General features: G+C 40.8%; 1 protein-coding gene across 1 annotated transcript in view; it reads left to right on the forward strand.

Moving 5' to 3' along the window:
• LOC124623026 (myrosinase 1-like) overlaps positions 1-12,775 on the forward strand; it is a 133,665-nt gene that overhangs the window by 105,230 nt on the left and 15,660 nt on the right. The window contains exons 8-9 of the mRNA XM_047148817.1: positions 409-524; positions 11,364-11,501. Of these exons, the coding sequence (XP_047004773.1) occupies positions 409-524; positions 11,364-11,501 (254 nt within the window). The remainder of the gene's footprint in view (positions 1-408; positions 525-11,363; positions 11,502-12,775) is intronic.

The following is a 12,775-nucleotide window of genomic DNA, read 5'->3' on the forward strand; positions in this document are numbered from 1 at the left end:
GTGCATGCTCTGTTGCCTGTGTCTATGTGCCTGTGGTTCTGTCAGTGTGATCATGTGATGTATCTGACCCCAGGAATGTGTCAATAAAGTTTCCCCTTCCTGGGACAATGAATTCACGGTGTTCTTATTTCAATTTCCAGGAGTGTAGTTGTTTTTTGGGAATGCGCCGGCCGGAGTGGCCGAGCGGTTCGAGGCGCTAAAGTCTGGAACCGCGCGACCGCTACGGTCGCAGGTTCGAATCCTGCCTCGGGCATGGATGTGTGTGATGTTCTTAGGTTAGTAAGGTTTAAGTAGTTCTAGGGGACTGATGACCTCAGAAGTTAAGTCCCATAGTGCTCAGAGCCATTTGAACCATTTTGGGAATACGTGTCAAATATAAACAACAATAATTTCCTTCTCTATCTCTAGGAAGTGCTGACTTTCTCGGCATTAACCACTACAGATCGTATTATACAACAGGTGGTGAAAGTGGGCTCTCTCCCTCTTTAGACAGAGACTCTGGAGTCATCAGGTCACAACTTGGGGTAAGGTTACCAACCTATAATGTATTATTATTATTATTATTATTATTATTGCTATTATCATTAACGTGTGAATAATTTGGGTATCCACTGGCCTGTTTTTGAATAGGAAGCCATACTGTGTTGATAATTTGTGGGACACTCTAAAAAAACTTCAGTCGCTTGTGATTAGTTCCTACTAATTCTTATTATTTTCTGGTAATTCCTCTTAAAAATTAAGTCTCCTTAATTTTGGGAATATGTTCAGATATCTGTATTTAAAAACTCATGTTTCAGTCCAATACAGAAGAATAAATAGCAACTGATAGCGTTGTTTCTCTCTCTCCCTCTCTCTCTCTTTCTCCCTCTCCTCTCTCTCTCTCTCTCTCTCTCTCTCTCTCTCTCTCTCTCTCTCCCTCTCCCTCTCTCCCTCTCCCTTTTATTTATTTATTTTGAGAATTAGCTACTCTTTAAAAACAGTCTTTTACTGTTCAAAGAATGAAATATTTTTATTATTAAATACAAACATATAAATACAAAAGCAGCAGCATACAATATTTGTAACTCTACTGATATTATCAGTTACTGAAATACAATGCATTGAGAACCAGTTATCACAAATACTTCGCTAAAGTAATGCAATATACCAATTCCTTGAAGAAATCTTTTGCTTTAAAATGGAATCTACAAAAAAATGTATTTATAAATGGATGAATTTTCTGCCTGTTAACGTCATTTTACAAAAATATATATGAGTGAAAAATTCTCCAGTTCTGATTGTCAATGTTTACTAACGATCCACCACGGCTTCGTAGGGGTAGCGCTCATTATCTATGACTGGACAACTTGTCTGGCGTAGCGGTAATAAATTATTCGCACAAACTTTCCTCGTCAATCAGTCTATTAGTGAAAGCCCTGTCGAAGTTCCTAAACTAGTTCCTGTGATTATCCTTCACATACAGACCGAAAAATGAGGTGGAGAACCTTAATTCATAATATTTCAGCCAATTTCAATGGTAAATTATGTACGCTCTGAGACAAGAAAGAAACGACGCACCACGAAGGCATTATCCGAATGGAAAGGACAGCGGTAGGTTTCATGTCCATGTACAGACAGAAAAAATGGATGATTTATTCAAGAGAAAGAGCTTTACAAATCCAGGAAGTCAGAAAGGTGTTGGCTCACCTCCGACACTTATGCAAGCAGATAGTCGGCGTGGCACTGATTGATAGAGTCCTCCTGAGGGGTATCGTACCTAATTCTTGTGGCGGATTTCTTGTGTATCATCAACATGGACAAATGCAACGAATATGGATGATACGATACTCTAGGGTATTCTGCAGTTTGAATCCACTCTCGTTTTTTTTTTTTTTTTTTTTTTTTTTTTTTAGCAGTTCCATTGATTTGATTTTATAAATGACACTGACAATATCATACACATGTATAATGCATTATTCATATTACAATTTCTCCCGGATAATTATTTTGTTCAAATTGCACAAGAATTCCACCTGACGTAGTGCAATAATGTTGACTGTAAGCTGTGTTCATATCACTAAAATTACAGATCGTACATCAGAGCTTTTATAATTTTTGTCTTCGATGGATTTAATTATTCTTAGCAAATTGATCATGTAAGGGAACCATAGAATACCACCCGTACACAACACTGACGTGTGCTACCAAAAATATTTTTCTCCGTGATTCGTCCGTAGTTTAATTTTGGCCTCATACATCAGCAATGAAATCTTGTTCCACAATAAATACCATCAGCACTGTTCTTAGAAAATGCAATCTGATTCGATTACTTTTTCTTTTATAAATAGAGTTCAGTACCACCGGTGCACATTTATTTCTTACACATCGGAATATTGTTTGCAGTTTCAAGTAATTTAAATTTGCCGCTGTGATAAAAGTTAAGATGGCGGCCAACAAAAGATAGAGGATTTATTTTTTAATTAAGATTTTCCTTTGCTCAATAAATAGTTAATCATTTAAATTGATGCCACCAATAAAAAAATATTAAATTGTTTTGCGAATTGGTTTAACACAAACCCATGTTATTTTCAACTAGAAATACAGACGAAGTTGCTATATAATCGCAACTAACAATGGCTGCGCTTCTTGCAGCTATGATAAAACAATTAATACAAAATTATAATTAAAAGAGGAAGCGATTTTTTAATAATTAATCGTAAATAGTATTAACGCATTTGGCTCTATTTGTTTTTTACCAGCAAATGAACATAAAAGTACAATAATTTTACATCAAAAGTTTTTCATTCAACAGACTTCAAATCGATTCGCGTCTTGGGTCGGCGATGTACATCAGAAGAAGACGACAAAAGGGTACAAAACAAAAGAAAAGAATGACATAGATTAACAAAGAATGTGAGACAAATATTGTCTCTGTTTTACATAATTATCATCTTTTTAAGAAATATTACATAATTGAATGAATATTATTGAGTTACGTAATTTTCCACACGTTCATATTCCACTCGCAATAAAATATATTGTATATATATATATATATATATATATATATATATATATATATATATATATCGTGGATGTTATATTCTGCCCAATTCGCACATTAGATCATCAGAATCCTGAACTGCTTGGAGGGTCCTGTCCATAATAAAAAAAATGGCTCTGAGCACTATGCGACTTAACTTCTGAGGTCATCTGTCGCCTAGAGCTTAGAACTAATTAAACCTAACTAACCTAAGGACATCACACACATCCATGCCCGAGGCAGGATAAATAACCTGCGACCGTAGCGGTCGCTCGGCTCCAGACTGTAGCGCTTAGAACCGCACGGCCACTCCGGCCGGCCCCTGTCCATAATACTTCAAACATTCTCAATTTGGGAGCGATCCAGCGACCTTGCTGACCAATGTAGAGTTTTGCAATCACGAAGACAGGCATTAAAAACTCTCTCCGTGTGGGGGCCGGGGATATTATCTTACTGAAATGTAAGCCCAGGATGGCGTGCTGTGAAGGACAGGGAAACGGGCCTTAGAATACGTCGACGAACTGCTGTGCTGTATGGGTGCCGCGGATGACAACCCAAGGGGTCCTGATTGTGGAATGAAATAGCAACCAGACCATCACTCTAGGTTGTCGGGCCATATCGTTGGCGACAGTTAGGGTGGTATCCCAGCTCTGTCTGAGGCGTTTTCAGACACGTCTTCTCTAGTCATCTGAGCTCAGTTCTAAGCGAGAATTATAACTAAAGACAATTCTTCTCCATTCAATGATATTACAGGCGAAAGATGTGGCTAGAGATGCCCCAGACAGCAGTGGGATACCAACTTGACTGTCACCCGCCATAAGGCCTGAAAACCAGGAGTGATGGTATCGGTGCCATTTCTTTTCGTAGCACGATCCGTTTAGTTATCATCTACGGCACCCTTACAGCTCGGCAGTACGTCAACTGTAATCTATAGCCCGTTTCGTTGCCCGCCATGACAAGCCATCTTGGGTTTACATTTCACCAAGATAACGCCCACTCGCACATGGCGAGAGTTTCTACTGCATCTCTTCGTTCTTCCAAAACCCTACCTCGGCCAGCAGTCTCGATGTACCCCTCCCCAGTTAAGAACGTTTTTAGCGGTATGGTCAGGGCCCCCCAATCAGCTCATGATTTTGATGATCTAACGTGCCAACTGGGCAGGATTTGGCACGATACCCCTCAGGAGGACATCCAACAACTTCATCAATCAATGCCATGCCAAATATCTGCTCGCATACGTGAAACTTCCTGGCAGATTAAAACTGTGTGCCGGACCGAGACTCGAACTCGGGACCCTTGCCTTTCGCGGGCAAGTGCTCTACCATCTGAGCTACCCAAGCACGATTTACGCCCCGTCCTCACAGCCTCACTTCCGCCAGTACCTTGTCTCTTACTTTCCAAACTTCACAGAAGTTCTCCTGCGAGCTTCTGTGAAGTTTCGAAAGTAGGAGACGAGGTACTGGTGAAAGTGAAACTGTGAGGACGGGCTGTGGTTGATGCTTCGGTAGCTCAGATGGTAGAGCACTTTCTCGAGAAAGGCAAAGGTCCCGACTTTGAGTCTCGGTCAGGCACACAGTTTTAATCTGCAAGGAAGTTTCATATCAGCGCACACTCCGCTGCTGAGTGAAAATCTCATTCTGCTCGCGTAAGTGTCAAAGGTGGACAGACGCGTTACTGACTTGCTCAATTTGTGAAGCTCTTTCTCTTGAATAAGTCATCAAATTTTCCTGAAACTTTAATCATTTGTTTGCCTGTACGTGTGCAGTACATCTATTGATTTCCGTCCCATGCGAATAGTTCCTGCATGATGCACTCTTTTTTTTTTTTGTCTTCGAGCATATACAAACCGTCCTCATGAATCAGTCTGTATATTCAAGAAAATCCTATCAAAATCCCTATAGTAGTTTCTGATAATAACCTTCAGATACAGACAGAAAACACAAAGGAGGACTTTAATTTATAAGACGTGTAACTGCACTTTTCAGATCCTACTCACCCTTTTGAGAATTTAGTACTCATGAAATATCTCACTCCCAACACACACACTGTGCAAAGTATGAATATAATACTATGACCATTAACAATCTCTACAAAAACTTTAAGGGGTTAAAACTGAATACAGGGGGCAGATATGCGGGCACACATGGGTTCAACAAAATGCTGTAGCATGTTAAATGTCTTATGGTTGAAGTTAAGGGCTTTACATTAGGGAACGTCTTCTATGACAACGAAAAGGTCTTGAGAGAACCTCTTGAAGTTAACACTTTAGGTTATTTTATTTAGTAATATTAGCGCTGTAATACAATTATTTTTCATAATGTTGTCATTTCACTGTGTTGGACTAGAAAATGCATGTTCTTGACATTCTTACTCAACCGAGTGAGGCCTATTTGAGGCAGCCTTGGAACATGGCTATGGTAAAGCAATATAACAATCTCATTCGAACAGTGACAATGAAAAGATATTCTGCTTTTCAAATTGATTCTATTTTTCATAAAGAAAGTGTATAGAGCGTTCTCTTTTTGTCTAAAAACTTTTGTGGAGTAATCCTGCAGAGAACATTCACTAAGCATCCAAAAGGTTTTCAGTTGAATTCGAATAGTCTCAAGGTTGCCTTTATTTGTAATAGATGTTGCAAGATGCTTCAAAAAGTTTATTAATATCTAGAAAATATGAGAAAAAATTACAACGAAAGGATCTAAATTACTGCGAGGGACCCCTGTGAATAATGAAAGCAGCATGTCAGAAGAAAGTCATAACCTTAGAATTATCATTCAAATTTTTCAGTGTTACTGGAAATCTCTTGAAAATTTATAGTGTACCCCATTGTACACCATGATGAAGATGTTCTTCATGGGTAAATCGTTTTTCTGTGTTGGTTAACGTGTTTTTCTGTCAAGTGTTCATTGATTAAAAGTTGGTGTTTCTTATCAGTAAAAATGTTGGCTGGGATATCGCACAGCGTGGGTTCAGCCATCTATTGGGAAGGGTTCCTCTGCACATGTTGTCCCCTTTACTTGCGGATATGCAGAGTTGTGTCATATATATATTTGTGGAGTGAAGATGAGTGTTATTTATGTGTACATAGTGTAGTGTTTTATGTTTGCGATGTATGTCAATGATCAGAGAAGGGAGATGGTGAAACTTGTTGCTGGCACATAGCCTAGACCTCTCGAATTGCACCAAGAGGGCACTAAGCTTAACGTCCCTGTTCAGTGAACGGATCACTGACAACATACACTCAGTTCATAAGACGCTGCAGAGAGATTTGGAATTTAATTCAGAAGACTGGCGCAAATAATGATGATCCTGACTTTATGCTGCCACCTCTCCTCCCCATTCCAGCCAAATACTGGCAGCAGAAATCCCATACACAACCAGTTTTCGGACTGACATATTTATGAATCGAGCGTCATAGCACAGTTGTGCTTTAGCAACATCGTCTATTGTCTTGAACTACCCCACATCCTCTCTAACCACAGCTTCCTCCCCCTCACTCTGTCCATATTCTCCTCCCCTCTCTCTCTTTCCGTCTTCACCTTCCGTTCTTCCTTTTCTATCTGCCAGCTGCCCCTCTACACCTTCCACGTGCCTCATGCATCTCCCCCTTTCCCTCTCTCTCTCTGTCTATTTCCTCCTTTCCCTCACTCTGTCTTCCCTACCTCTATACATCTCAGTCTGTTTCCAGCCATGCTTTTCAGTGCATGTAGCTCCTGCAGTACAGTTCAATAAAGCAGATAGGTACTATACCCGCAACACATTTGTCATGCAGTGCAGGCTACACATCAGGGACTTGAAAATTATTTATTTGCCACCATGCAAAGCACGTCGACAAAGGAGACCAACACAATGCGCCCTGATATGTAGGCTGCCCTGCAAAGTTGCTTGATTTGGCAGGCTGATACTATTCCCACACAATATGCCTATCATGCAGGGCAGTGTATTTGCTAGGGGCTGAAAAAGAAACCTTTTTACCTTTTACCTACACCATAAACCCCACAGTACTGATGCTCATCAACTGTGCCAAATTTGATTGAAATCAGTCCAGGGATTTGGAAGGGCATCCTGGGCATACAGACATACACTGTGCTTTATATCTGTATAACATGTGGTGAAGATAACAACATTCAGTTTCTGCACAAGATCCTAAGTGTGATACTTCTAAGAAAGTTTCCAATCTAGCTACAGCTCTAAAAATTTAATATGCTCAACACCAGTGTTCATTTGATAATCCTATATGAATAAAACTTCACTTTGGTTATAACGTGAGATGGTTTACACATTTACAAATGTGCAGACAAAGGAATTTTTTCACGTCATAATACAGTTGACGTATCTTGTGCTGTCCTGGTTACAAAAAGTGTTTACCAGTCCACGAATTAAAATGTGGAGACACTGAAATGGGTCAGCTGAATCTGTTTCGTAATTGTTAAGAGTTTTTCGAGTCGTAATATGCGAGTAGTGTCTGGTTCTCTGCCATTTGTATGCTGCTGCAATCACACAGGAGGAGGGACAAGCAATCTTTGTTTGTTTACTTATCTACACACAGCCCGCTTTGTATCTATTTTCCCTAATATGTGTCTGTGTGTGTATGAACCCGTGCGTGAAGATGTTTTGCAGTTGCCTCTGGATGTCGCGTAGACGACTTCCTAGTGCTTGGTTAGGCTGACTATGCAAACCTTGGATTCTAAAAGCTCTGGCCGTGTAGGCCAACTTCGAAAAATCCTCAAGCACGCGTTCATCCTTTCCTATTTGTTGTGTTTTCAAATAAACCCCTCTTTGAATAATATTTGTTCCTAACACGAAAAGTTCACTACAGTCGATATGATCGTCTTGAGAGATTCAGCAACTGTATAGATGTTAAAAGTAATTCTCATTTACTATTCAACCCCAATTGCACATTTTTAATTAGATTACATGTCTCTCTGGGTCTTCTTCTAATCGAAGTAGTTGCGTCACAACCCGTCTTGTTTACTCAGAGTACTACCACATTTCAGAGTATTCCGATGTGTGGTTCTGAGTAGATAAGGTAGGTTGTCGACGCAAGTACGTCGGTCTGAAGATGACCCAAAGTATCAAAACATTTAATCTAATTAAAAATGTGCAGCTGAAACACAACAAAAAAACTTCTCATTCGAGCATTAACTATTCCTAATCCCTAATCTATCAAAAGAATGGTTTTGTGAAGTCATAAAAATTTCTGTTGGTTTTCACGTATCGTTAAGTCCTTTTGTTGTGCCAGTCTAGAAGAATCGTGGAGGCTGAAGGACAAGGATTAATATCCATAACACGTAGATGTTTCCACATTGAATTTCCACTCTGCAACGGTGCGTACGCAGATTTGAAACTTCTTTAAGGTTAACTTAGATGTTTTTGACTGTGAACGTCTGTGTGAGTACGTCCATTATTATGCAGCATTGAGGTACTGGGTTCCCCAAGTTGAAATGGCAACAAAACCTTTTCAGCACATCTAGTATGATCTCTCTGTGTTCAATACATGTCGCACCACAGAGCCACTGCTAGTTTCAACAACATTAACTGACCTGCGTTGGACACAACTGATCTTCTATGTGTTCCGTCTGCTGTAGCACCAGCCACTGGGCTAGTTAATGGGCAATGTAGCTGCAGAATGAAAGGTGGAGTGTGTCTCTGGATACTATTATGTAAATGTCTATCTAAATACCTCGTCGATAACCGCAAGAGGAGGCCCTACAAGCTTCTTAACTGATTCTTCGCGCTCTCAGCATGTGCGAGGTAGGGCGCTATGGCGATTCTTGGACAATTTATTTCAGCCTTTCCGATCTTTTACTTAGTTAAACTAAATCACTACGTTCAGATGGTGAACTATTTGCTATTACCACAGAAAACAGGCTTTCAGAACTGATAAATCTTTCTCAGTGATTCCCTGTCCACCAATTCTTCAATATTCAGCTGCTCATAAGCTACACAACGTCATATACAGAAACCACAGAATGAATATGCAGACATCCCAAACAGTGTGGAATGCGAACACCCCAAGCAATAGGGAATTGACCGCTAGACGTAACAAGAGGCTACCAATCGGTATAAAAGGAGGCAGGGAGTGTCGCATTGTCAGTAGATCAGTAGAGAACCAGAAACAGCAGAATGGGTCGGTGAGGAGATCTCAGTGACTCTGAACGTGGGCTAGTCAATTTATGACGTATGAGCAATTGAACCATCAGGGACATCTCAGTTCTTTAATGCTGCCCAAGATTGTGAGGTGGAAGTGCGAAGGGACAACCACAACTAAAACAAGACCAGGCACACCTCAGGTATTGGCGGACAGGCAGGTTGGGCATTGCGGGGGGTTGGTGTAGAAAAAGCATCACATCAGCGGGAGGAATCAAATGTGCGTTCTGAAGTGCTATCAACAGTCCAGCAAACAAATTGTCTGTGCGTAGGAAATAATAGAAAAATGAGTACATAGTTGAGCAGCTCCTCGTAAACCACATATTTCTGTAGTCAGTGCTAAGCGAGGCTAAAGGTAGTGAAAAGAGAGACGCCACTGGATAGTGAATGACTGGAAACGAGTGATTTGGAGCCATGACTCAGGCAATACACAGTCTCAATCCAATGGAAGCGTTTGGGTTTGGTGAATGCCAGGAGAGAAATAGGTACATGGTTGAGCAGCTCCTCATAAGCCACACATTTCTGTAGGCAGTGCTGAGCGACGCTTAGTGTAGGGTATAAAACGACGTCACTGGACAGTGCATGAATTGAAACGAGTGATGAATCACGCAATACCCTGTCACAATCCAGATGGAGGGTTTGGGTTTGGTGAATGCCTGGAGATCTTTACCTACCATCATGTGAGGTTGCAAACAGTGGTGCCCAAGGGAAACTGTGCTATGGTGCAGGAATGTTTTCATCGTTAGATTGTGATCCCTTAAAGAAAGTAAAATCGTACCTCATGGATAGCTGGGAGATACCTGAGGGCAGGTTCAGCCGCCTTATTGTAAAGGTTTCCCCATTCTCCGCGCCCTCAGGCACCTTTCCATTGCGAATAATGAAAGCTGTGTGTACAGCTGTAGTCAGTTAAGTATGGATGACCATAATGGCATGTGTGTGTAATGTACTGTCATGTTCGTGTTGGAGATGATGAGAGGAGGAAGAGGTTGAAACCCAGTGCCCGCACCACACTTAGCCTTCTCCTCTCGAAAAGCAGCAAGGGGGCCGCCGAATTTAACGTCCACATCCGACAGACCATCAACAGTTTACTTGCCATCACTTCATAAGGCACTGCAGACTGGTTTGGACTTCAACCCAGGAAACTCGCACAAAGACTAGTGATGAGAAACTTTACACCAATACTTCCTCCCCATTGGCGGCCGAATACTGGCAGTGAAAATCTCATCCACCATCAGGCTTCTAACTGGCTTACCTCCGTTTACAGCGTTGCGTGCTGCAATGGTAGAAGAACAGAGCAGAGATGATGATTTTATTAGCATGTTAATGCGCACTGTTATAAAGTCACATCTGTGAGGCAATAGTGTGTGGGCTGTAACTTTCTTGAAGTGAACTGCCCTGCCCAGAATCCCAACCTGAACCAAAAGGAATCCTTCGGGATGAGTCAGAATGTCTCTACGCTCTAGATCTCAGCTTCCAACATCACTACCCCCTCTGGTTTCAGCTTCTGGAGAAGAATGGACTACCATTCTTGCAGAGACATTCAGACGTTCAGTGTTTCCAGCGGACTTCAAGTCGTAATAAACGTGAAGGGTGGACACATCCCATTTCAGTATCGACTAATAGGTGTTCGGATTCTTTTGATTAGATAGTTCACTGTTACAGTGTATAGTCGAGGTTACTGAGTTAATTTAAAAAGCTGAAAATATTCACATTTACTGGCTACTATTATCTGCAAATTATAAAGTTCCCAGTCTTTCATGCTATGCTTCATTTAATTATTTTTTTTCAAAAACACATCTCCATTTGACTGTATATTTATGTAAATTTCTTATGTACAATCTAGATTTTGTCTTCCACGCCATTATCGAGTACAGTGTTCTTAGACCATTAACATCATTTTGCAATGTGTTCTGCAGGATAACAAACACACAGTTCAACAGATTTGCTTAACATGTGCTTAGCACTGAATCTGTTGAACTGTGTATTTGTTATCCTGCTCAGTACCTAGCAAAATTATCTTAATGCTCTAAGAACATCGTACTTGATAATGGCGTGAAAACCCAAATCTAGACTGTACGCAAGAAATACTCAGAAGTATGCGGTCAAACGGCGGCGTATCCTTTTGAAAATGCTGTATGCATGTGGCTCACAAACATCGAAAATTTTCATTTAATTTACTCACTTTTTGTAGGAGGTGGCGTGGGGAATGCGTAAACTTCTGAACTGGATAAAAGCGGAATACGAAGATTATCCCGTCTTCATTACTGAAAATGGTCACGAATCGTCAGACCTCGGGCTGAACGACACTGCTCGTGTTGAGTACTACAAGGTAAGTTACACAATAAAGGTTGTAATTCAGTTTCTCAAGGCGTAACATGTTATAAAAACCTTTGGTTACTGAATGTATCATAAGCTACCTGTATTTTAACCGAAGATCAATGCATACTTTCCACAAAAAGCGTTAATTGGGGTCAAACAGAGTTATGATGTCTTTATTCAGGTAAATTGTATGAGAAATGATCTTAACGTCTCGAAGCAGTAATAGCAACTGGGATAGTTACTGGTTTGGCGAGAACAAGTAGCCAATAAGACTCACAAAATATAATACAAATAGTTCCAAAATTAAATTGTGGTAAGTTCCTATGGCACCAAACTGCTAAGATCATCGGTCTCTAGGCTTACACACTACTTAATCTAATTTAAACTAACTTACACTAACGATAACACATACACTTATGCTCCAGGAAGGACTCGAACCTTCGACGGGGGGAGCCGTGCGAACCGTGGCCCTAGACCGCACGGCTACCCCGCACGGCAATAGTTCCATTTTAACTAATTCTGCTCCGTATAAATTAGAAACAAAGTTATTTTAATGTATAGATTTAATTGCTGCATTGAAAAAGCACTGAAGCTGCTTAACTTGTACGGTTAGCTCTTCACCAGGCAAATATAGTTCTACGTGTACATATAGGCTCCACAAGCCACATTAAGTGCGTGGCTGAGAGTGCTTTGTACTAATATTGTACTAATTTTGCTATTATCTGTCCTAATCCATTGACACATTGAGAGAGTAAAAAATGACTGTCTACTTAATTCCATAGACGCCCCAATCTCGTACCTTTTCTCATATTCTCTGCGCGACATATACCGTTATGCCAGCAGATTTGTAGAGCAGTATTTCTTGACTATCGGTTGTCTAAATTTACCACGTTTTCATAACAATAGCTTGGCAATTTCTTCCAAAGAGTGTCATTTAAATGTTTCCGAGCATCTGTGTTACACTTTCGTAAGGGCTATGACAAAATGAGACTATGGTAGCAGCGCGTGGCTGAATTCGGTCAACTTCAGCTGTTATGCCTGTTTGTTGATGACTGCAAAGTATAAGGCAGTAGAATGAGATTTTCACTCTGCAGCGGAGTGTGCGCTGATATGAAACTTCCTGGCAGATTAAAACTGTGTGCCCGACCGAGACTCGAACTCGGAAGGTAGGAGACGAGGTACTGGCAGAAGTAAAGCTGTGTGTACCGGACGTGAGTCGAGCTTCGGTAGCTCAGTTGGTAGAGCACTTGCCCGCGAAAGGCAAAGGTCCCGAGTTCGAGTCTC

This window comes from Schistocerca americana, chromosome 7, assembly GCF_021461395.2.
Source record: "Schistocerca americana isolate TAMUIC-IGC-003095 chromosome 7, iqSchAmer2.1, whole genome shotgun sequence".
NCBI classification, from domain to species: Eukaryota; Metazoa; Arthropoda; class Insecta; order Orthoptera; family Acrididae; genus Schistocerca; species Schistocerca americana.